Genomic DNA, 23,740 nt, shown 5'->3' with positions numbered 1-23,740 from the left:
AACCAGGCATACGTAATCATTACGTGTAGTCACTGTCATAAGGCACGTGTCAGGCACCCTTCCTCCCTCGCCAATTCCACATCATTTCGCATTCTCTTCTCTCCGTTGCATTTATATCTTGTCAATCGTACTTGCAAAAGAACGATTACTCTCAACGATCCTTCATACGTCCACCTTCCACATAGTCCATCGACCGATCTACCTGCAGACATGGATGGGCTCGCTTCGACGCAGCTGGGCGGTACAGCGGATATCGTTTCTCAAATCGTATCTTACCTCCCTCAATCATCGTTATTTGCCACCCTTCAAGTGTCCAAGTCGTTCTTTCACGCATCCGTCCCACATCTATACCATACATTGACCATCAAACATGATTTTAAGAACATATTCACAGGGGCCACAAGACCAGACAATCTCACGTTCGACACCCCCTCGAATGACGATCAAACTCAACCTCTCAATGAGATCAACAAGAACTCACTTTTGAGGTATATAAAAAGAGTGGACGTCTTTGTGCACTCCACGCATGAATGTCCTTTTGTACTGCAATATATCCAGCCTCTACCCAACTTGGAAGTGGTGCATTTAGCAAGAGGACCAAGAGGGAAAGGATTTGGTTTTCCATGTGAAGCTGAGACGTGTCAATTTATCAACAAAGTTTGTGTTAATGCTAAAAAAGCTATCATACGTCAACTTGATTTCACTCCCTTATCGTCATACAAAAGCCTCAAAACTGTAGTGCTGAAACTTAGAATTTGCGAGCTACCAATATGGTATGGACAAGGATTGATAGATTATGGAGAATATCACATGTCTAAATCAGAAATCTCTCTACCTCACTCTGTGAAGAAACTGGATATGGTTTGGTGGGACGCAGATCACAAATACAGACTTGACTCGTATGAAGCACAAGAGGAAGGTTCTCGTTACTGGCATGGTGGACGAGATTCTGGGATGAGGACAATGAAGGGTTGTACCTATTGTGATCAATCCGGATGTAGACAGTATTCACCTCATGTCGGTATTCAGATTCCTGCAATGGTCGAATGCTTTGCTCAAGATTTCAAACTGGACCAAATAAGGTTGTGGAACGTTGGTGGATCCATTCCACGGCCACAATGGGGTGAAGAAGAATTCGCTGTTGAAGAATTGAAGGAAATGATCGTCAAGTCTTTCTCCGTAGGCAGGCAGAAAAAATCGACGTTGCTGACGAATTCTGAATCTGATTCGGAGGACATGATGACCTTCCATTCAGGTCTAGAATATCTCTCTTATGGCTTAGAAAATGATGAGATTGACCAAGGTGAATGGCAATACTGGGAGGACCGATATCAGCCGTCATTCAAGCTGCAGGAATTGAGAGAACAGGTATCCAAATTGATCACGTTGGAAAATATCGGGTATCCTACATCCTCAAACTGCAAAGATGACATGAAACACTGGTCGAAGGACGATTGTTGGGCCTACCTTGCTCGACATCAGGAAAAGCAAAGAAAGGAAGAGGAAACAGAGGCCAGAATGAGAATTCGTGACAAAGCTGAGGCAAGGCAAGAATCGGAAGAAGAACACGATATTGATGATTATTCGGACGTTGAAGTGCAGGAGGTCTAGGAGCGATAGAACCTGATGTAGACGAGACGTAGGTAGATCTTGCTTGTACCTGAAACTTACACCAATTGAATCTGTTACACATTCATAGCAATACAAGCGAGATGCATTTGATATTGATGCATGCAGTGGTGTGACACGACTAGATACCATTGAACCACCCTTACATTCATCCTGTTGTCGTACTATATTCCACAAGTCTCATCAGTTCTCGTCGTACTATATTCCACAAGTCTCATCAGTTCTCGTCGAGATCCATGTCCTCTTCTTTGACTCTATCTGCTTTTGGAACGTCTTCATCACTTGAGCTGCTAGCTGAAAAAACTTCTTTGCCCAATCTCGAGGATCTGGGCGTACCTTTCTCTCCTGCTGTCCGTCGTCTAGGTGAGCTTGTTCTACGTTGAACATGGGAAGTTGCAGCGGGGATTGGTTTCGAAGGTGTCGTGTTTGGAGTAGAATTAGGATCAGGATGAGAGCGAGAGATAGGTGGAGGGTTGAGATGATTACATCTTGGACAGATCCATTCTGACAACAGCGATATTAAATTTAGCTTGAGCTCGACTGACAAGATAGAGCACGGTGCGGGAACCATGACAAGGACGAAGGGATGGTAATACAGCATTCATCTACTCACGCATTCTCTCCCATTCATATTGGCTCCCTACTAATCCATTATGCCTGAAACATTTCTCACATACTAACGCATATTTACTTTGAGCAGCATGGGCTATCGAATATCATGATTAATCATATATTACTTGTCATTCGTGGCAAGTATCACATAGAGAGATAGCTTCACTCACTTGGATCTTCACCTAAGATAGTGTCTACGATTCTGTCGTACCATCTTTTCTCTGGAGTAGGCAAAACAGGTTGTATCGCATGCATCTGCATTGATAGAGCTGCAGCTTGATCAGGTGATAACCCTTGTGGGACGGGTATAGGGGAATTTGGTGATGCTACGTATGTATGTTCATTCACCCAAACGTCAATCACGCTAATCTTGCGTGCTAGGCGATGAAGATCAAGATGAAACGCAGAAGGATAAATGTGAACTTACATCCAGGAGTACCTCCCGCGCCGAGTAAATGTCCTGGAGCTCTCGGTGTTCCGCCTTGACCAGCGGTTCGATTTCCTCCTTTACCAATACTTCCAGCACTTCCTGGACCTACTGGAGAGGGTGATTCAGGTGTTCGCCTTTGAGGCGTCTGGGGTCCTTGAGGTCCAGAAGGATCATCATATCTTTCAATAAGTTTACGTGTCGAATCGTAATTAGTTGCTTTTTTGATCTCCTCAAGGTGTTTACGTTGTTGTGTCAACAACAATCGAAGATGAGTTTCTGCATTGATGGGAAATTGACATCAGTTTACTGGACCTAGAATAAAGTAGTGACTAAAAATCGAAGGAAGGGATGTTACTACACACCTTCACGGGTCCGTTGTCTTGTAAACCATGCATGTATCAATCTATTCAATCCCCAGATACTACACAGTCATTCATACTCGTGTCAGCTTAAGGCATCCCTTACGATATGAGTCGCTTTCAGAGGTATCCAACTACTTACAAGATAGGACCTCCAGCAATTCCACTAACACCAATGACTTTCCCCTCCGTTTGATGATGATTCAACCCTATTAAACTCAATGGTAGTCCATGTACCCACCATAATCCGACCCATACCGCCCACAGAGCTATGCCGTACAAGTTGATTAATAACGATACCCTTCGTTCCCGAAGACGGATTTCTGATAGATGTGTCTTGGCTTCATTGATGTCCGTCGCTAGTCGAGCAAGAAGCGTTTCATAATCCGGCGGTGATGACTACGGGAAATGTGTCCGGTCACTTAGCAAGCTTGTGATCATACGGTTATGTTGAGATGTTCACTCACCCCTCTGAATATAGAGAATAGACCCATGCTTGCTGATGAGACTCGTATGAATGGGTCGTGTCCGAAAGAGAAATCAAAGGAAGAAGACCAAGTTCCAACAATTGATGATGATGATATTTCCTCCATTTGTTTAATTCTGAACCCAAACGTTAACCGGCAAATTTCGAATCCCAAAAAGATGATACAATTACCCCGCATCTCACATCCTTACTGTCATCTCCTTTTCATCTACTTCACACGACATCGACTGTGTAGCTTTAGAACAAGTGGGGAAGGGGACAGACGACTAGATCAGTGATATCTTGAGTCTGTGTTTGTCATGCTCAGAGCACTTGAAGTCGCTCGTTTGACGCGTCCATGCCAAATACGATGTCGACCACACCACTTTCCGGCCATTCGATCGATCAACCGATCTGCATATAGAGGCAAACCTTCGTCAGCCACGGCTGCAGCCAGGAAATCTGACATATCGGAAGATGAATATGTGGATCCCTCATCTAGTCTTGCTGGACCTGGACCGAGAAAAGCGGAAGTAGACGATTATATTCAAGCTTTAGAATCGTTCAAAGAGGAGAAATCGGTTCCGAAACGTAAGTAAATCGTTAAGTTTGTTCTTGCCCTTCGACTGTCCAAGCTAAATCGAGTGTACGGACCATAGCGAAGAGATTAAAGCTATCCAAGCTACCAAGTCTTGCAAGACCCTCATCATTCGGTTCTGCTTCTGCTTCCGGTTCCGGTCCTGGTGTATTACCGCCTGTACCAGACGTTGCCGAAGCTTCATCTTCCAAAACTGTCGAGAAGGGAATAGCACGATCCGTCCCGCTCAGCAGAAAGGGCAAAGAGAAGGCGACGGATCAAAATGAAAACGACCCAGCTATCGATGGCTCCAAATCATCTGTCAAAGGTAAGAATCTCAATCTACACAGTCTCTAAAATTCGTACGAAAGCTGATTTATTTGTACACCTCTAGCTCTTCGTAGAAATCCAGTTGGAGTTCAGATGCTCTCCCCTTCACTTCACTCGCAGCTTTTTCCTGGTGATCCTCTCACCGAGCCTCCGAAGAGTCTCCTTGACATTTCGCTGAACCATCTAAAATTAAATGGTCTGTCACCCAGTGCAGCAGCTGTATTACCTGAAATATCATTCGATATGCCACCGATACACGGTAATAACATTCGAGATCATTTCCACACACTAGGTAATGAGACTGCAGAACCCTACTTATCCATGGCAAAAGAATTCATGGCTGCTGATTTACCAAGGATGCCAGAAAAATGGGAGATGGATAGAGCTGGTTGGACGAAATACCATTCTGATGGAAGAATGGAATCTGTCGATGATCTTGGAGAAGAAACTCTTGTTTCTTTTGACGTCGAAACACTTTACAAATTATCTTCATATCCTGTCATGGCTACGGCTGTAACTCCCAATGCTTGGTATTCTTGGTTATGTCCAACAATCTTCGAGGATCCTCCTTCGGAAACTCCTAATTCACCTGAACCATGGGATACACAAACACCATCACATCATCCTCACCATCTCATACCGTTATTCAAAGGTACTCAACCCAGAGTAGTGATAGGACATAACGTGGGATATGACCGTGCTAGAGTTCAAGAAGAATATTCATTAGATCGAACTTGTACAAGGTGGCTTGATACGCTTTCATTACATGTTGCTACTCGCGGCATCACATCTGTTCAAAGACCCGCATGGATGGCCCATAGGAAAAACAAAAGAGCTAAGATCCTTAGAGATCAAGAATCGAAAGATGCATTTCAGGAAATCGCAGAGGAAAATGGTGATTTGGAAATGTTGCAAGGATTAGAAGATTGGTCAGGTGCAGCAGGAACCATGGGGACAAGTGGAAATGGAAGTCAAGAAGGTGATTCTCAAGCAATGCAGAATACTTGGCAAGATGTGACTTCAATGAACTCTTTAGCTGAAGTAGCAAGTTTACATTGTGGTATACCAGTCGACAAATCAGTTCGAAATCGATTTGCAGATGAATCGATAACTCATGCTTCTCAACTTAGATCAGAACTTCATGATCTTCTCACATATTGTGCTGGTGATGTAAAAATCACTCATCAAGTTTACCAATCGGTACTACCTCTTTTCTTCGAATCCTGTCCACATCCTGCATCTTTTGCCGGCGTTTTATCTATGGGAAATTCGTTCTTGCCGGTCGACGAGAATTGGGAGGAATACCTGAAAAAGGCAGAGATGACATACCAGGAAATGGACAAAGGTGTGAAGAAAGCTTTGAGAGTCTTAGCCGAGAAATTAAGAAAAGAAGGAAAGAAAGATGGTGATCCGTGGAGTGAACAACTGGATTGGTCCCCCAAAACTGCCAGATGGTCGGATAGTTTTCCGTCGAATGATGAAGGAGAACCGAAATCAATGGCTATAGCAGCTGGCCTCGATAGTTCGAGTCAGGTATCCTCGAAAAACGTGTCCACTCCAACTGCTACACCGATACATTTACCTAGATGGTTTTCAGACTTATCGAAAGATAGATCCTTCGTTACGTCTTCCCATGGTCAAAGATACCTCTTACCCCTCATTCTCAGACTATCATACAAAGGTCACCCAGTAGTCTATTTAGCAGATCATTACTGGTGCTTCTTAGTCCCTCAAGAAAACCTTTCAGACTATATCGATATTCATGGACCTCCAGTGGAACTCAATGCGAAGAAAGATCGACGTTTGGAATCTCTCGAGGATAAATATGCATTCTTCAGGATTGGAAGACCAAGCGAAGCGAGAAAGACCAAACTCGTCGGACCAGGAATCAAATCCTTAGTGAATAAAGGAGAGTTAACTAGTCCACGCAACGACCTCCTAAAGGGAATGTTTAAGTCGGACTTGTCAGGAATGGAGGATGACTTGCTACGCTGTGCTCAAGAGCTGAAGTCTCTAGGACACGGGGATACATGGGGTCAACAGCTAGATTGGACACCAGTTCCACAAGGTAAGCTCGAGTCGTTTCGCTCCTTGCCGAATTGCAAGTATACTGATACATGCCTTTAGAATCCATATCACCTACATTTTCTCCATCTCCATCCTCCTCAGGTACCCCTGCTCTCACCTCTCCCTCGAATGCGTCGCCTGCTCGAAAACTCAAATCGAAATCCACTAAACCTGATTTTGGCTCTTGGCCCAAGTGGTATTGGGATCTGACCGGTCCCCCATCGCGTATACCTCCTGGGGAACTTGATTTGACGTTTAAAAAAACTGTCGCGCCTCTGCTGCTCCGGCTGCAGTGGCAAGGCTATCCTCTTATTCACAGTCGGGTCCATCGATGGCTGTATCGCGTACCAATATCAACCGTCGAGTCGGAATCCGCAGATGTTTATCAATCTCGTGGTGGAAGGGTCAAATTTGACATGAAAGGTCCCGATTCTATCTTTTACGAGGATCAAGAACACTACTATTTCAGATTGCCCCACAAGGATGGCGAAGGAAAGAATGTCGGTAATCCCCTCTCAAAGAATTTCGTTAAATCAATCGAATCCGGTGAACTCGCTTCCGCAGCTGCAGAGTCAGGAGATGATGTAGCTGCGAAAGCTGCGACAGACGCGACCAATATGAACGCTTTGTGTAGCTATTGGATCAGTTCGAGAGAAAGAATCATGGATCAAATGGTTGTTTACCGAGATCAAGAACGAAAATCAGGAATGATTTTACCTCAAGTAATTACAATGGGAACCGTCACTCGTCGCGCTGTCGAGGGGACATGGCTGACAGCTTCCAACGCTAAGAAGAACCGAGTTGGATCAGAATTGAAAGCAATGGTTCGTGCTCCACCTGGATATTCCATCGTTGGAGCAGATGTGGATTCGGAAGAACTATGGATATCAAGTGTCATGGGGGAGTCACAATTTGGAATGCACGGAGCTACGGCCATTGGCTGGATGACTTTGGAAGGTACAAAATCAGCTGGAACAGATTTACATTCTAAAACAGCAAACATATTGGGTATTTCACGTGATGCTGCTAAAGTTTTCAATTATTCTAGAATTTATGGTGCGGGAAAAAAACATGCCGTTCAATTACTCTTACAGGGGGATTCGAAACTCACCAAAGAGACTGCTGGGAAATTGGCTGATAATCTATATCGAGCAACGAAAGGATCAAAAACTACAAGAAGCAAACACCTTCCTCCAGCTCCTATACCATCTATATGGCATGGCGGGTCAGAGAGTTATCTATTCAACACACTTGAAGCTATTGCCCTCTCTGATCGACCCACAACTCCAGCTCTAGGTTGTGGAATAACCAAAGCGTTACGTAAATCATATTTAGAAGAAGGATCTTCATATCTACCTTCAAGAGTGAACTGGGTAGTTCAATCTTCTGGTGTTGATTATCTTCATTTATTGATAGTTTCAATGGAATATCTCATCAAGAAGTATGATATAAAAGCAAGATATCTGATATCGGTACATGATGAAGTAAGATATCTATCAAAAGAAGAGGATAAATATAGAACTGGATTAGCATTACAAATTGCAAATGCATGGACAAGATCATTGTTTTGTTATAATCTAGGTATAGATGATATGCCTCAAGGAATAGCTTTCTTCTCAGCGGTGGATGTTGATCACGTACTTAGAAAAGAAGTTTTCTTGACTTGTGAAACTCCTTCACATCCTAAAATCATACCTCCCGGTGAATCATTAGATATAATCGAGATTCTTCAAAAAACGAATAATGGCGTTCTCGGTGAATCACTGGAAGGAGTCGCGTCGGAAACCATCAAAAATGCTCAAGCTCCTCCTGTAGCGTTATTCCCCGACATCAAATCGAGAAACCATCAAATATTCTTAGATGCTCAAAATCGCCGGAAAGGTGATTTGGCGAAAACATGGTTAGACAGTCTACCTTCTGTGATAAACAGCGCTTGATGAAAGTCATTGCCAGCCCTGCTGAGTCAGCTGAAAACATCATGGAGCAGAGTAAATTCAAAGGGTAGAATAAGTAGTGAGTCTGGTACAGACGTACACTCATGCACTCTGTGCATTTCTGCTATCGTTGTATTACCTACGGATGTATTGCATCCAATCTGCATCAGTCACTACTTTCTCCTTCTCCCTTTCTCATCCTCCCGGTCTTCTCCTGTCATCGCCATGGTCGATTTTCAGCAGGTTGCACAGGATGACGTGCATTCTGTACCTCAAGATATGAATCATCCATTCAGAGCCATACCTACCTTTCTTGAAACCATCCTTTCGTCTCTTGACGTACGTGAAGAAGGCTCCCTACGCTCGGTAGGAACTGACTTACTTGGTCTATATATCATACCACATATTCCCGTTCAATCATCCAATCATCCAATCATCCAATCATCCAATCATCCAATCATCCAATCATCCAATCATCCAATCATCCAATCATCCAATCATCCAATCATCCAATCATCCAAGCATCCAAGCATCTAATCGTCCAATCATCCAAGCATCGAAGCATTTGTTCTCTTCAATCACTCGATCATCCACTCATCGAATATCAGATTTTAAGATGAATACCGAATCCAATGAAGACACCTCAGAACTTCCTCACCAAAGCTCTACTGATTCAATTTCTCATGGTGACACTAGAAATGAAACCGAAGCACACTTGCACTATTTCTGGAGACTTCAGAGACAAGGCGTCGATAATGATCCAAGAGAAATCATAAAGTATTCGAAGATCCCAATTGAACAACGTATAGTTTATTGTGACGGTTTCAAATACAGGCCTTCGTATATCGTTTACCAAAGACGATCAATTGCACCTGAACATGATGACGATACTGGGAATCTTAACACCCCATTAGAGCCAACCGCGGGATCAGTGACAGTGCCAGATCCAAGTCCAGTGCTAGCCCCGATGAAAAAAAATTTTAACATCATTAGTTGGGACGGGGAACGTCGTTACCACAATCCTAGTCTTAGATGTAGTCCGAAGTGTATCGGTTGGACTGACGATCAACTCATTCATGGAAACGAGATAATCACTGATGATGATACGGTTGCATATGAAGACGAAGATGGGGAAGCCTTTTGTAATCCTCAATCTATCAATCCTGATGAACTCACATACATTGATAAGACCCATGACGACGTTTTAAAGAGAGCTAATCCTTATGCAGATCAACTTCAAAGTATCACACATCTTATAAAATCTAATCAAAATGTAACTAAAACAGGTGAAAGACGATGGGCGATCAATTCATTCTCCACAAAACCTGAAAAAGTCGAACCATCCTTCATATCACCTATCAAAGATTGGAATGAGGATGTGATGCAGAAGAGTGCCACAGCCAATCGCAAAGTATCCCATCTGCACACCGAGAACGTTGCGGATCCGACTGATTCGCATGTGGCTGATGCTAAACAGATTTTTACACGAATAAAGGATGGTACACAAGACAACTTCCGATACAGGACAGAGCATGATTTAGAATTCCTGAAATGGAGCAGGGATATCGAGACTGTTGGACCTAACGATAGTGTCAGTACAAGGAACCACGATATCTCGACAAACAAAGATACTTCGACACAAGGTGAATCGGCAGAGAAAGTTATGGGTCAAATTGCTGGTTTGTCGACATTGGATTTGAGTGATAATGCGGAGTGTGTCGATAGTGACGATAACGACGAAAATGGTTCTCAAGTGTCACTCGCTCCTCTCACGGTCCAAATTTAGGAACTACAGGTTGTTCATTCCGAAAACCACACCCTCAAGTGATCGGGATCCCCACGATACAGTATGTTTCGTTCGCATTCCGATTTATTACATTGTATCATCACAGTAAAAGAACTCACTTGTCTTTATTCCCCACACATATTCTTCTTATGATATATACAACCGGATCATCACATCTTACCCTTCGAATGTCATATATCGTATCAATGTACGTGATACACGTTCACCACTAATGTAGTAAGAGTCACATCGCCCTTCCAAGCTGCCACCTATGATGCTTCATAGCTGATTTTGTAACTCGTGCATATCAGCTGACATGAAGCGCACAAGTATAACTCCACCTCAATCCCAATGCATACTTTACATACTCGACCGAAACTTACACTTACTTGCAATAACATCATCAAATTATTGACATCAGCGGCGTTCTTTCTTTTGTACAATCCGCCACATGTGCAAAATGTAGCATATCCATGTCATATTCTTCCGAAATTAGTAATTTTTCTTCTCGGTAATTTTATTTTTTCCGCGAATTATATCTCTTCATTCCCAGTCTCATTTTACCATCCGAATAAGCTTTTGGAGGAAAACAGGGGATAGGAGAAGTGGTGTTTAAGGAAAAAAGAAGGAAGAGGCGATCACCTGCTCTCCCAGGGCCATCTTTGTAGATATCGATTATAACTGTACATAAGAATGGAAGCACCGTTGAGACCTTATGTATATTTTTCATGGTGGCATGCACCTTGACGAAGCACTCTCTTCCGCACGACACATTGATGAGCTTTGATGAGGAAGAAAGATGCATACACGCTCCGTAATGAAAAGAAATGTGCTATCGTTCCTTCATCCATTGCCGATTCTTGGCAGGAGAATAAAGGGGGGGAAGGGGTGGATGGGGTTAGAAGCCTGCAAAGGGAAAAGGAAATTCAAACGTAATACAAAAAGTCCCATAAAAAAGGTGGATTATAATCTAGTCCCCCAATTCATTACAAAATTAGTGACTATAGGTAATACAAACAGACCCATTTTTGCTTGAAATGGATTAGAAATCAATTGTAATCAAGTTTCCCGTTAGAAGAAAGAAGAATTGAAATAAGGGTGTGTTTTTCCATAGAACCCTGAAAATAACCTCAAACCCAAAAATCAGATGCAAACCAGAAAGAGATTGATGATATGACAATCAATCACCCAATACCTCGTCTATTCAAGCATCTCTTGTATGAGGATAGGCTAGCTGCTTTGTTCATGTACGACTGTTGTGTTTGACCAGTCCTCTTGGGAATCATTCACATAGATTGCAGCATTCCTATGACTGGATATCCAAACTTAACTTCACGTTTTATACGCCGCTGCCATTTGGCATTGAGAATTGGGAGAATTGGAAGAAATATCCCGGTACGGTGGTGTGCGGTACTATTTTGATTAAGCTTGACACCATATAAGGGAAAAAGCACATAGATACACATACTTTACACTACCTGTCATTTAATTAGATATCACCTTCGCGTAAAAAAACACACCCCAATCTGTCATATACATCATCCGGAAACAATCGTTCTTAAATCGTACATACATACATAATTATAACCAGTACCATACATCAATACTGCAAGTATTTCCTCCTTGGAGATCAATCTGTGCCCTTCAGCTAGGAATTGGTCTCACGTTAGATAGGCGTTCCTGTTCAAAACACCAATAACATACAAGTTTATCACATATCAGCACACAGGCTTTCGGAGGAATCGGAGCTTGGAATCAAAAGTGGGAATAAAACGTAACATCCTTTGTAAGGACATCATTAGGATCAGTATCAGCTTGACGCAACTCCTGTCTCGCTGAAAGGGGTCAACTCGACAAAATCAATAGAGATTAGAGAATATCATCAATTGTCCAACGCGATAAGGATAGATATCATCACGCTACCTGTGGACACAGTTGGACCCGGGAAAGTAAAAGAAGCGCTTTCACCCTTCTCGTCAAACACCTTCCCACAAATACCATCAATAACTCGTCTGAAGTTACCATCTACATTGATTTTGTCGACACCTTCAAGACACTTCAACATACATTCAACAGAAGTCGTAGATCAGGGCATCATCACTTCATAAGGGGGGTCTATGCGTATCTAGAAAAAGGACAAGGGATCATAACGGCACATCCGGTACATTGGTTGGTACCTCATCGTTCAGCTGATTTCACCCGTTCAACATCTCATCCCATCTATTCCCATAATACGCACAAGAGAATCCATTTGCGATAGCTGCAGATAGGAACACATCTATCGTTTTCAAGCACAAATCTCTTCTTACATCGCAACGATAAACGATACGTTGACACCTCAAATACACCACTCAGCAATCCCCTTTCCCACACCTTTTAATCAGAGCCGTAAACATCCTTTCAAAGCGGATGATATATCCAATCTGTGCTCAAACTCTCACTACTCCGACACCGACAAGTCAACACCACGTCGTATCAGTCTAAAGTTTTTGTTCGTTGGAAAATTAGTGCAAGGAATTTGCGTGATAGTCTCCCACACCGTATGTTTGTGTGTATCATACTCTCTACAATACACAATCATCAGGGTTTGTCACTCTTTCACATCGCCATCAAATCGTAATCACGCTACGGTAAAAAATCCTGATCAAATCTCATATCCTGAACGTGATCCGGATCACGCAGGTCACAATAGATATCCGTCAGAAAAGGTGTATTCAAATACCTCGAGAGAGTGAAGTGGAAAGCTTAGACAGGGAGAGAGACAGTAGTGAAAGTACTAAGAAGATCGGAAAGAGTGAAGCCCAGACACACCTTCAACTTGGGAGTAAAAGAGTAGATGATAACCCCATCAATCATCATCTCAACTTCACTATCTCGACTTGGACGCCTCCAATCGTCTCGCCCATACCTTTCAAATAGATAAAAATCGCATCTCATCACGGTCAACAGCAGCAACGTTCACCAATCTCAACACACTTCGTTGCTGCCGCTTGAATATACCGCTTACTACATAGCATCGCGTTAGGTACGGCAGGGCCAAGTACACAAAACACATTGATCATCGTGTCCATCCCCGGTATCAAGAGAAAACGCGAAACGTCCCGTCGCTTGTCTTGACTGTCGAAAATTCAATTCTTTTCACCCTTCTGTAGGACAAGATAACCGTTATCTATTGGTAAAGTCATCTCGACGTCCAGCACAGACTGCCATACATAACGATAAAGTCGAAAACGTTCTCTGCTCTGCATATTATCTGATATCTTCTGTGGAAAATCAATCTCGAGTTCTTGAAATAAGTGGAGGAAAAGGGTTTAGATCAGACTGATTGTTGACATATCAATAATTGGATGGGACGTGGTCTGATCTGTGAGTCGCCAATCTAACCAAATCTTGCACCCGTCACCGTAACATCGCACAAATTCACCCTTCCATTGCAATTAATACCTTTCCTACGCTCATCGCTCTGCATACACTTTCATCTGTACCGTCATCAATCCTATAATCCATCACGCGTCATGATGAAAACTAAACAAAACAGCTGACATTCCTTATACTCTATATCATCAATCAGACTGACTACCCCATCACAACCATCATGGCTTTACCCCATCCACCTCCTCCTAATCTGCATCCTGGTCAAAACCCACAACAGCTTCCGTTCGGTCACATGCAGGGTGGTGGTCAACCTGGTCAACCTGGCCCAGGTCCAGGTCAACCTTCTCACGCTCACACTCATGCTCAACAAATGCAAATGCAAATGGCCGCAGCGGCGGCAGCGGCAGCCGGAGGTCCACCTGCAGGTCAACCTTTCCCTCATCAATACTCAATTAGACCACCTCCTCAAAATGGTAGCAACGGTGTAGCAATGTCATCACAACAAGCTGCACAATTACAACAACAGCAACAACGAGCAGCTCAACAACAGCAGCAACAGCAGCAGCAGCAACAACAGCAACAGCAACAGCAGCTTGCTCAGGCACAACAAGCTGCTGCATTACAAGCTCAACAGCACCAACAACAGCAACAACAGAATCAGCAAAATAGAGCTGTAGTACCACCTTCACCGCATCATCCTTCCCCTTCTCCTCACTTGGCACATCAAGGCTTCCCCGGAGGCATACATCCTCAACATTATCCTCATCCACCACCTCAACCGGCTGGGCCTCAACAGGCTCAGTCTCCTATACCAGGTCACTTAAGACAGCCGCCTCCTCATCCTCAAGGCAAAGTCCGACCGCCGCCGCCACCACCTCAACAGCAACAACAACAGGCTGGAGTGCCACCTCAACACCAACATCAACATCCTCAACATCCAGGATATCAACCACATCAAGGCATACCTGGGTCATCGCAACAGCCAGGTCAACCTCAGCCGCAACCACAGCCACCACAACATCTGGTTCACCCCCAACCTCAACAAGCTAATCAAGCTCAACCTGGAATAAATGGAATGGCAGGAGGACAGCATTTGCAACCTCCTCAACATGGAGGCATGGAACATCCGGATGCTTACGCGATGTCCAGAGTGGGAAGTGCTATTCAGAGTCAGATGGGTCAACGGTCCTGGGACAGCGAAAGCATGTGAGTGACACATCCTTGAATCTTCTTTGGCTATGGGAGGGGCCCACATTTGACGTCATGACCGGTGTTATAGGCTCAAATTGTATATTCACGACTATCTGGTTAAACACAATTTCCCAGCAGCAGCTGCTCAGTTCAATGCGGAAGCGGGATTGGCAGATCAGGGCGTGCCTATAAATGTAAGGGATGGAGTCCTACACGAGTGAGTCCTGACCTCACGCCTCAAGTCTACTTTTTCGCAGACCTTACTGATCGGTTCTCTTTGCTCAGATGGTGGTGTGTGTTCTGGGACGTGTTCAGTGGAGGAAAAGGAGCACAAGGAGCGATGAATCCAGCCTTATACAACGATGTGAGTGTGGCAACAACATCGACGGAGGGTTACATGGCAAAAGACTGACCATATACGAATAGTCGATGACTCGATTGAGAAATATTCGTAATCAGCAACTTGGCATAGGACCTAGTGGATATATGCAACAGCAACCGCATCAACAACAACAACAACAGCAATCGCAACCGGGTGCTCCTGGTCCATACCCTGGGGGGCCTCAACAAGGTCAACCCATATCGTCTCAGCAAATCCTAAGTATGCGACAACAAGCTCAAGCCGCTGCCCAAGCCAACGGTCTCAACCAGCACCAAGCCGCGCAAATGGCTCAGCAGCAAATACAACAGCAACAACAGCAACAAGCCCAGCAGCAGCAAGCCCAACAACACCAAGCTCAACAACATCAGGCTCAACAGCACGCTATGATGCAACAGCAAGCTACTCAGAGATTTGCTCAACCTGGACCATCATCTGCTTCGCCTGTTCAAAGACCGCCTCCATCGGGCCAACCGATGTACCAGGGTCAGCAACAGCAGCCACCACCGCAGCCGCAGCAAGGTCAACAACCTCGACAAATGAGTGGACTGCAACCGCCGCATCCTCCTCCGGGACCATCGCATTCACCTGTGGCTCCTTCACCTCACATGATGCAGCAACCTCACCCCAGTGTCATGCCTTCTCCTCATCAAAATAATATGCGACCACCTCCACCCGGTATCAATGGGCAACAACCGGGAACACCTAACCCCATGATGCGAACACTGACTCCTCAGCAACATCATGCTATGTCACAGGTGCAACAGGGTCAGCCTACGCCCGGACCGGGTCAACCTCCTCCAGGATATGCCCATCCTCAACCACCGGCAAATGTTGCTAGTCCTGTCAATGGCCCACCTCAAGCTCATCATCTGTCAGCTGCTCAACAACAGCAGATGTTACAGACTCAAGCTCAGGTCCAAGCTGCTCAACAAAGAGCCCAGCATAGTCTGGCAGAGATACAAGCAGCTCAAGCCCAACAACAAGCAGCTCAACAACATCAACAACAACAGATCATGGCTCAACAACAAGCTCAACGGGACCAGCAGGCTCAACGAGATCAAGTATTCTTCAGCCAACAACAACAGATACAAGCTACCGCAAGTCAGATGTGGGGTACGTTAGGTATAGGTCCAATCAACACTCACATTATGAGTCAAAGTGCGCATCAAGTCGGTTTAGGTGGAAAAAATCCTCAAGAAATGGATGAACCTGAAAAGGTAAGTGGATTGATATGGATTGGAAGCTTGTCTGATGAGTATGTTCGTCTACTAGCAACGCCTGATTCTGAAGTATAAACAGACAATCGCCGAGAATCAACGCAGGGCAATGATGGGCCTGAACGTACAGGGTGCTCAGCCTGGACAACCCGGACAACCCGGACAGCCTGGTCAACCCCAGACCCCAGCTCATTTGCAGCAGCAGCAGCAGCAGCAGCAGCAGCAACATCAGCAGCAACAGCAGCAACAGTACATGGCTCAGCAGCAGCAGATGATGCAAGCTCAGGCTCAGGCTCAGGCTCAGGCTCAGGCTCAGGCACAGGGAGGGCAAGTTGGGCCTCATCAAGGTCAGGGAACAGGGCCTCATGAAAGGGCAATAAGCGGTGCTACCCAGAGGTAAGTCCTTGTGATTTCCGCGTCTGCATAGACCGCATAGAGCGCACAACATTAGCTGATATGATCTTCTAGGCCTAACGGAGCTCCCCAAGGGTTTGAGGGGATACCGATGCAAGAAACCGATTCTCACACATCTAACCCCGCTCCACGAGGCGCTTCACCTCCCGATCGAAAAAGGATGCGAAGAAACTCTGGCTCGGCCGCTCCTAGCCCATTCCCAGGCAGTCAAAATGCTCCGACTCCCTCTGGCTACAGTCAAGGCATGACACCCCAGAATTCTGCTGGTACTCCTCAACAACAGGCATTTGGCGGTATGATGGCAGGTAACGAAGCTCAGGTGAGTCCATTCGTATAAATCGATTGTCGTGTGGAAGCATGATCATTGATCGTTTCGCTTGATTTTAGCTCCAGGCGATGCGTCAACAGCAGGAAGCAAGGATGGCATATGAGAAGAAAATGCATCAAGATCAGGCCCAGGCAATGCGTCAATTAGCCAATGGTTCTTTACCACCTGGATTCCAACCACATACACCTATCATGTCGGGACAATCCATTGATGGCACATCGCCTGCTCAAACTCTGGGATCTCAACAGGTGCAAGCTTCACCTAGAAACCCGCCTCAAAATCAGATGAACAGAGAAAGGAATCAGAGTAAAGGTACTACAACCGCTTCAGGGGCAATGCTACCCCCTCAGAGCCCAGCAATGACGACTCAGAGATCATCTACGCCCAAACCTGGAGCGTCAGGGAAGACTGTTCAGACGCCCAAATCCATGAAAGAGGAGCTGCTGGTGAGTGACTTGCTGCTGGCTTCTTAGGTTAAAAATACTGATTCATCAAATGGGGATCTGTTCAGCGAGATACTGTTGCTACACCTAAATCACTCTCACTCAACCCATCACCCAGTAATGCCATAATACATATCACCGACACCGCCGCGGCTACCACCTCGACACATGGTCTAACGCCTTCGCCGCCATCAGCGTCAACCACTACACCCGCTACAGCTAATGGATCGATGAATTTCAGTAGTTCAAGTAATGATCTTTCCTTGCCAATGGATTTCGGTTTGATGGGAAATAACAGTATGGGCGTTCTAGGTGGATTGGAAGGAGGCGAATTCGATGCTTTAGCGGCATTCGGTGAGAATTTCGATTTCGGGATGTATCTTGCGGGGTTAGAAGAAGATGGTGAAAATGGTGAAGTCGGCGTTGTATAATTATTTACTTATTTTTGTTTATCCTTTTGTTCCTATAAGTATTGTCGGTTGTCTTTGTGTGTCTTCTATCTTCTATCCTTGGGGTCTTTCAGCTCGTCATATATATTTTCGAACTACATAGCATACCCTAACGATCCATACATCTTTTTTCCGTTGAATCTCTTCCTGGCATATCTATCTGGCTATTATAGTTACTTTATATCACCACACTGTTTTGTTTTCTCCCTTTTTGGTCTGTTTTCTTGGACGATACCAGTGTTCTCTCTATATATCAATTTTCTTATCCGTACCTATTGGAATCATATTGTCTTTTAGTGTGTCATCTTGTTCTTTCGTGGGTTTCAAAACCCATATTTGTCGTGCGTGAGAGGATGCTGGAGGGTATAGACTCAAACCTGGGAAGGAAGGGATGACTTGGCTATATGCATGAAGATGCTCATCTCATCCACCATCTTTCGCAGTGGTAGCATCGAATACCAGGCACATTCTCGATCATTTGATTTTTGTGCCTGTATCAAGCAATTGCCGCATATCAATTAATGTTTGATCGAAGTGGGGGGTGGGGGGTGGTGGGCACGTGCGCATCTCTATTTTTATTAGATGCGATGCGATGTCGCATATATTGAAGGAAAATTGGCATCATCTCCTATTCTCCTCCTTTGATTTGAACAAGTAGAAGTGGGAAAGCTCGACTGACGAACACGATACATCTGATACTTCAATATGGGATATATAAATTACACTTCGTTTCAAGTCTACCCCCTCATGTCCGTCATATAGTAGTCAAGTAGTCGATTGAAGTGAAATGGCTGTCACACCCTTGACAGATGGCTCGGATCGTTCGATAGATGCTAGATCCATAGTCACTCTGATCATTTTCTTCGTTGTTAGTGAGTTGGTGATAAGACGTTTGAAAGACATATCCCGTTCGATCACATTAATCTACCTATCTGTTACTGTCAAGAATATGAAACTGATTTTGATTGATCTACTCCTCGATTCAGACGCTTTGGTGATCTGGCCCTTCAGTATACCATTACCATTGATCCTCTCAAGGTCTTTCGATAATCTTCTCAAGAGAACATCAAGTGAACTGCCTTCCAAGAGAGAAGGGGTGATTTCGTCAGACTCGTCATCACCCGCACCGACACCCTCGCCCCTAGCGAGAAATTCAGAAAATGACACGAGAATACCTGAAGACAATATCTGTCCCGCTCCAGTAACAAATACAGGTGAAAATGATACTTTCTCATTACGTTCCAAATATCGATTCAAAAGATTATATTTCCCAGTCGATCTCAGAACAGCACCTGTCATTGGAGTTTTGATATTACTAGCATCAACTTGTATACCTGGACCAGTCGTCAAAAGGGGTATAATAGGTAGTGGAGGTGTAAAACCTTATGATGTTTTGACTTTGTTCATTTGTTTTGTGAGTTGGACATCCTGGTCCTTCATCTGACTTACTGAACTTGTCATCTGTGTCTATCAACTCGCTGAACCATCGTCCATTATTCGCAACAGGCATACATCTCCATATCACTCGACACGACTGGACTTTTACGTTACCTTGCTTTTCTAGTAGCGTCCAAATCGACTTCACATGGAGGTGGAATAACACTCTACAATTCATTCTATTTGTTGTTCGCTTTGATCGGATTATTTTTCGGTAACGATCCGTTAATATTATCTGGAACACCTTTCCTAGCGTATTTCACAGATCACGCATCAATCAACCCATCAACATCATTTATTTTCACTCATTTCCAAGTTGCCAATCTCGTTTCGGCTTTACTGGTCTCATCAAACATAACCAACTTGGTCTTAACCTCTGCTTTTGGAATTAGTTTCTTGAGTTATTCGGCTTGGTTAGCATTACCAACCATAGCCAGTGTGATCGTCTTATACCCGATCTTAAGATGGGTTGTTTTCAGGCAAAAAGGTTTAATACCAAAAACGATACATCCACCAACCATCAATCCGAAAGACGCCTTATTAGATCCTTCAGGAGCGATAATAGGTGCAACGATATTCATCATAACGGTAATTGCATTAGTGGCCCTCAGCGCAGTGAAATTACTGGAAGGTACAGAAGGAGTTTGGACGGTCACTCTTCCTGCGGCTATAATAGTGTTGATTAGAGATATCATTCGAGATTGGGTGAACCATAAGGATTCGGTATCATTGCAAATAAAAGAGAATAAGAAGCACGACGAGAAATTTCCTGAAAGACGGTCATTCATTGGCCACTCTCAGCTTGCTATACCTGCTAGACCCGAATCTGATGAGCATCCTCCTACCAGCTTCCAACAAACCACGCTTGCTCCCGGAAAGAGAAATCACGTCAAACCTGTTGGACCGCTATTTTCTCTCACTTCCCGTTTCCCAACTGTTTGGTCTATCATCTGTCGATTACCTATCGCGTTACTACCATTCTCATTCTCATTTTTCATACTGGTAGAAGGTCTTCAACATACCGGATGGATAAGAGTATTTGGAAATTGGTGGGGCGCATGGGAAGAAGTCGCAGGTGTTGCTGGGAGCGTTTGGTTAATGGGTGTATTAAGTGTCATAGGATGTAATGTGAGTACACCCTTCGAGGGATTAATCAATGTTCGAACAGTGTGGTGTTTTATGCCAATTAATGACTTTCCGGCAGATTTTCGGCACGAATATAGGAGCTACAATTCTGCTTGCCAGAGTATTACAATATTGGGCTACTACTAGAACAGTGTCTGACAGATCGTTATATGGCGCGGTCTTCACCTTGGCCGTAGGAAGTAACTTCGGCGCATACTCGTTTGTGTGAGTGAAAATACCCTATTTACATGTCCTTCATTTGAATGGCGGCCTGCTTAATACGTCATCGAATGGGATGTAATTGAAATACACTAATGAACACACATACCTTTATTTAGATTTTCCGCTTCATTGGCTGGATTATTATGGCGTTCCATCTTATCTCAAAAAGGCATTGTAATCACTTTAAGAGAATTCATGAAATGGAACTTGTTACCTATGATGATAACGATGTTAGTGGGTTGTTTGATCGTAGCAGGAGAAGTGTGCGTGATATACAAGAGTTAGCTTTGCTGTGAATAGATATTAGACTTCAACGAGACATGATTGAATGCATCATATATGTTATACGTACAACAATATGATAGCAGACCTATCTTTGTAGCCTACTGTCAAGAGTGTGACGGTGACAGTAGTGGCGGAAATGCTCGACGAGCCTACAGTAGGCATCCGAATCTTTCTGGCCACAAGACGTCTTTGTCGATATTTCAGGCAGTTTAGATAAGCGAAGAAAATAGAAAGGAGGCCGCTGGTAGATAAAAGATGCTGTTATGTAGAAGAAGGGATTGTATTTAAGGGATGACCAATGGTGATTTCAAATTCGTTGCTACTGAATGACGCTATATACGTCTACCCCCCCTCGACTCGCTCACTCTACCCTCGGTCATTTGCTTTGTGTAAAAATGAGTAGTATCGTGACATTTCTGGAAGGGAACAGCTTCTCATTCCCTTTCACTAGCTTCTCGAGCAAGAAGAACTCTCAAAATCCTTTGTCACAGCTCCAAACTGAACTGGAAGGCGATTTGCTTGTATAAACAGGGGTAGCGAAAGATGACTCTGAGAACGATGTGGACATATACCTATTTTTCTCAGTCAAGCAAGCAAATTCGTATTCCCCCACTCAATCATAATCTACACCATATCGAATCAGCATCGTCTCATCTCTGAAATGGAAGACACAAACGCTTTTACTACAACAACTACAACCGGCGACGCGGAGAGCATTCCATGTTACATTGAATCTATAGATCCCTCTTCCGATGCTGTTGATGATCCTGTCAACGAATGGAAGAGACCTGAAAAGAAGAATCCGAATACACCTGAATACGTTTATTCAGAAGGACATACTTCACATTGTACACACGCGAATATCGAACTGGGTATCAAGGAATTGATCAAAGACAAAAAGGATTCTGATCGTGAGAAGGTTCTTAGTGATCAGGGATTGGCATTAGGGTATCTCATTAAAGCATTTTCGAGTTTGTCAAGGAATATCGAAGCTGATAGTAGAGTAAAAGCTAAGATTGAAACCGATATTGTAGATGAGTACGAGAATGAGAAGGATGACATAAACGTGAATGGGAATAAGAATGGGTCAATCATTTCAGGAGTTTCAAGAGACGTCAATTCTTTGCATCATACGAGAATCTTGATCTGGGATCCAGAGACAAGCGAACGACTTCATAAGTTTCGTACATCAAGTGGTACTGTTGACAACAGTGATAACAACGATCCCAATACCAACAACTTCAAGTGCGCAGGGTATCATTGTATGGGATACGATCTCAAATCACAATACGATTCCAATAAAGGTATTCTCACGGTCTGTGATGAGTACATGGAGGAAGGAAGCGAAGAGAATCTGATTTGCAATGATCACGATTTAGACGATTTTCTACTTATGGATAAAACTCAAATCAACGATTTCATGACCAATGAGAGTCATCTCTTTCCAACAGATGAACTCACAACTATAACAGCTGAGAATTGGGGGTACAAACCCAAGATGTCTGAGAATTATAAATCTCAAGTTGAAAGTAGCACTGAATGTATCACTGAACATGTGGTAAAAGACATAAAACGGTCAGACGATTTTCTTGATTATTTGGAGCAACAAATGGCCGCATCCAATTTACGACCATGGAGTGAAAAGAAAACAACTTCAACTGGTCTTGTATACGTTACAAGATTTGCCAGTCTTCGTGAAAAGGATCATTGGGATTTATTTGATGGTATAAAACGATTGATCCCTCTTGGAAAGGACATTGTTGAAAGTCCAACTGATCACATTCCAGGATACAATTTTCAGTTTTTGGCTGTAAAAGGAATGACCATTCAATCTTCTAAGCCTAAGCCTGAGCCAAAGCCAAAGGGATCTGATATTTTCGAATTTTTGAATTTATCTGAAAGTGATAATGACAGTGAACAAGAAGTAGAACAACAAGAAGAGTGCATTCTGAAAATTTTGAGTTGGGATAAAAAGACTGGCTTAACCAAACATACCACGAAACCGGATTGTGAACACCTTGAATGTGTAGGTTGGCATGAATTGACTCCAGAGCTTATTGGAGCAATTCGTTCAAACAGAGGCAATAGTTCTGAAACCAAATACGATGAAGGTGACGAGTATCGTTGCGAAAGAATAACCAATGCTGCGGATCTTCAGATGAGTGCGAAAGATCTAAGTGAGATCTTACGATCAGAAAATTTAAGTCATCTCAAGAAATCGGATACTGTTAGCTCAGCTGTCGCCTTGTATCGACATCATCCGAATGATAAAGATAGGCTGTGGCTTGACTACAACTTACCGACGGAGAGCCGACCTCCACTCCAGTCTGCAGTTGCTCACAATACAGATGTTCTTTGGTCTGAAGTTCCTCATCACCCGTATATTCCCTTGAGAGATCGGAAGGTGTCTGATTGGGTAGAAAGAATCCGAGAAGAGTTTGAGCCTGAAGGTAAAGAACGCTCCTCCCATCTCCAAGATAGGGTTAAATAGATATCATACGCTTTTCAGTTAGGAGATTACATTCCAGCAAATCGACAATCTTGCCTTTCTTTTCAATATCATCATTAGAATTGAAATGAGATATGGGAAAAATCCTCCCTGTGAATCCCCCTTTCACTGTTTATAACGAGGTATCGTTAATATGCATGTTATCCAGCGATTAAGAATCACTTTCGAAGCCA

At 43.9% G+C, this 23,740-nt stretch overlaps 7 protein-coding genes across 7 annotated transcripts; 6 read left to right on the top strand and 1 right to left on the bottom strand.

The window, feature by feature from the left end:
- Positions 1 to 210: 210 nt before the first annotated feature.
- IL334_003831 (uncharacterized protein) lies at positions 211 to 1,611 on the top strand (the record flags this gene model as incomplete). Its single annotated transcript, XM_062935557.1, has 1 exon — positions 211 to 1,611. One exon carries the CDS (start codon positions 211 to 213, stop codon positions 1,609 to 1,611), a length of 1,401 nt encoding a protein of 466 aa, XP_062791608.1.
- A 235-nt stretch (positions 1,612 to 1,846) lies between these two features.
- On the bottom strand, positions 1,847 to 3,524 carry IL334_003830 (uncharacterized protein; the record flags this gene model as incomplete). The annotated part of the gene is made up of 7 exons (XM_062935556.1): positions 1,847 to 2,133; positions 2,243 to 2,335; positions 2,412 to 2,567; positions 2,669 to 2,947; positions 3,034 to 3,092; positions 3,173 to 3,429; positions 3,498 to 3,524. The coding sequence occupies 7 exons, from the start codon at positions 3,522 to 3,524 to the stop codon at positions 1,847 to 1,849; spliced, it is 1,158 nt and encodes a 385-aa protein (XP_062791607.1).
- Positions 3,525 to 3,816: 292 nt separating this feature from the next.
- On the top strand, positions 3,817 to 8,407 carry IL334_003829 (uncharacterized protein; the record flags this gene model as incomplete). Its single annotated transcript, XM_062935555.1, has 4 exons — positions 3,817 to 4,087; positions 4,156 to 4,401; positions 4,468 to 6,471; positions 6,531 to 8,407. The coding sequence occupies 4 exons, from the start codon at positions 3,817 to 3,819 to the stop codon at positions 8,405 to 8,407; spliced, it is 4,398 nt and encodes a 1,465-aa protein (XP_062791606.1).
- Positions 8,408 to 9,020: 613 nt separating this feature from the next.
- On the top strand, positions 9,021 to 10,190 carry IL334_003828 (uncharacterized protein; the record flags this gene model as incomplete). Its single annotated transcript, XM_062935554.1, has 1 exon — positions 9,021 to 10,190. The coding sequence occupies one exon, from the start codon at positions 9,021 to 9,023 to the stop codon at positions 10,188 to 10,190; it is 1,170 nt and encodes a 389-aa protein (XP_062791605.1).
- Positions 10,191 to 13,785: 3,595 nt separating this feature from the next.
- Positions 13,786 to 17,971, top strand: IL334_003827 (uncharacterized protein; the record flags this gene model as incomplete). The annotated part of the gene is made up of 8 exons (XM_062935553.1): positions 13,786 to 14,771; positions 14,845 to 14,973; positions 15,042 to 15,120; positions 15,183 to 16,355; positions 16,411 to 16,751; positions 16,824 to 17,088; positions 17,157 to 17,543; positions 17,609 to 17,971. 8 exons carry the CDS (start codon positions 13,786 to 13,788, stop codon positions 17,969 to 17,971), a joined length of 3,723 nt encoding a protein of 1,240 aa, XP_062791604.1.
- An 805-nt stretch (positions 17,972 to 18,776) lies between these two features.
- Positions 18,777 to 21,058, top strand: IL334_003826 (uncharacterized protein; the record flags this gene model as incomplete). Its single annotated transcript, XM_062935552.1, has 5 exons — positions 18,777 to 18,861; positions 18,976 to 19,403; positions 19,496 to 20,554; positions 20,631 to 20,776; positions 20,890 to 21,058. 5 exons carry the CDS (start codon positions 18,777 to 18,779, stop codon positions 21,056 to 21,058), a joined length of 1,887 nt encoding a protein of 628 aa, XP_062791603.1.
- A 661-nt stretch (positions 21,059 to 21,719) lies between these two features.
- Positions 21,720 to 23,549, top strand: IL334_003825 (uncharacterized protein; the record flags this gene model as incomplete). Its single annotated transcript, XM_062935551.1, has 1 exon — positions 21,720 to 23,549. The coding sequence occupies one exon, from the start codon at positions 21,720 to 21,722 to the stop codon at positions 23,547 to 23,549; it is 1,830 nt and encodes a 609-aa protein (XP_062791602.1).
- Between the last annotated feature and the right edge of the window lie 191 nt (positions 23,550 to 23,740).

Source organism: Kwoniella shivajii, chromosome 5 (genome assembly GCF_035658355.1).
Source record: "Kwoniella shivajii chromosome 5, complete sequence".
Classification (NCBI taxonomy): Eukaryota; Fungi; Basidiomycota; class Tremellomycetes; order Tremellales; family Cryptococcaceae; genus Kwoniella; species Kwoniella shivajii.
The sequence above is the reverse complement of the archived record's forward strand: the minus strand, read 5'-3'. Positions and strand labels throughout refer to the sequence as shown.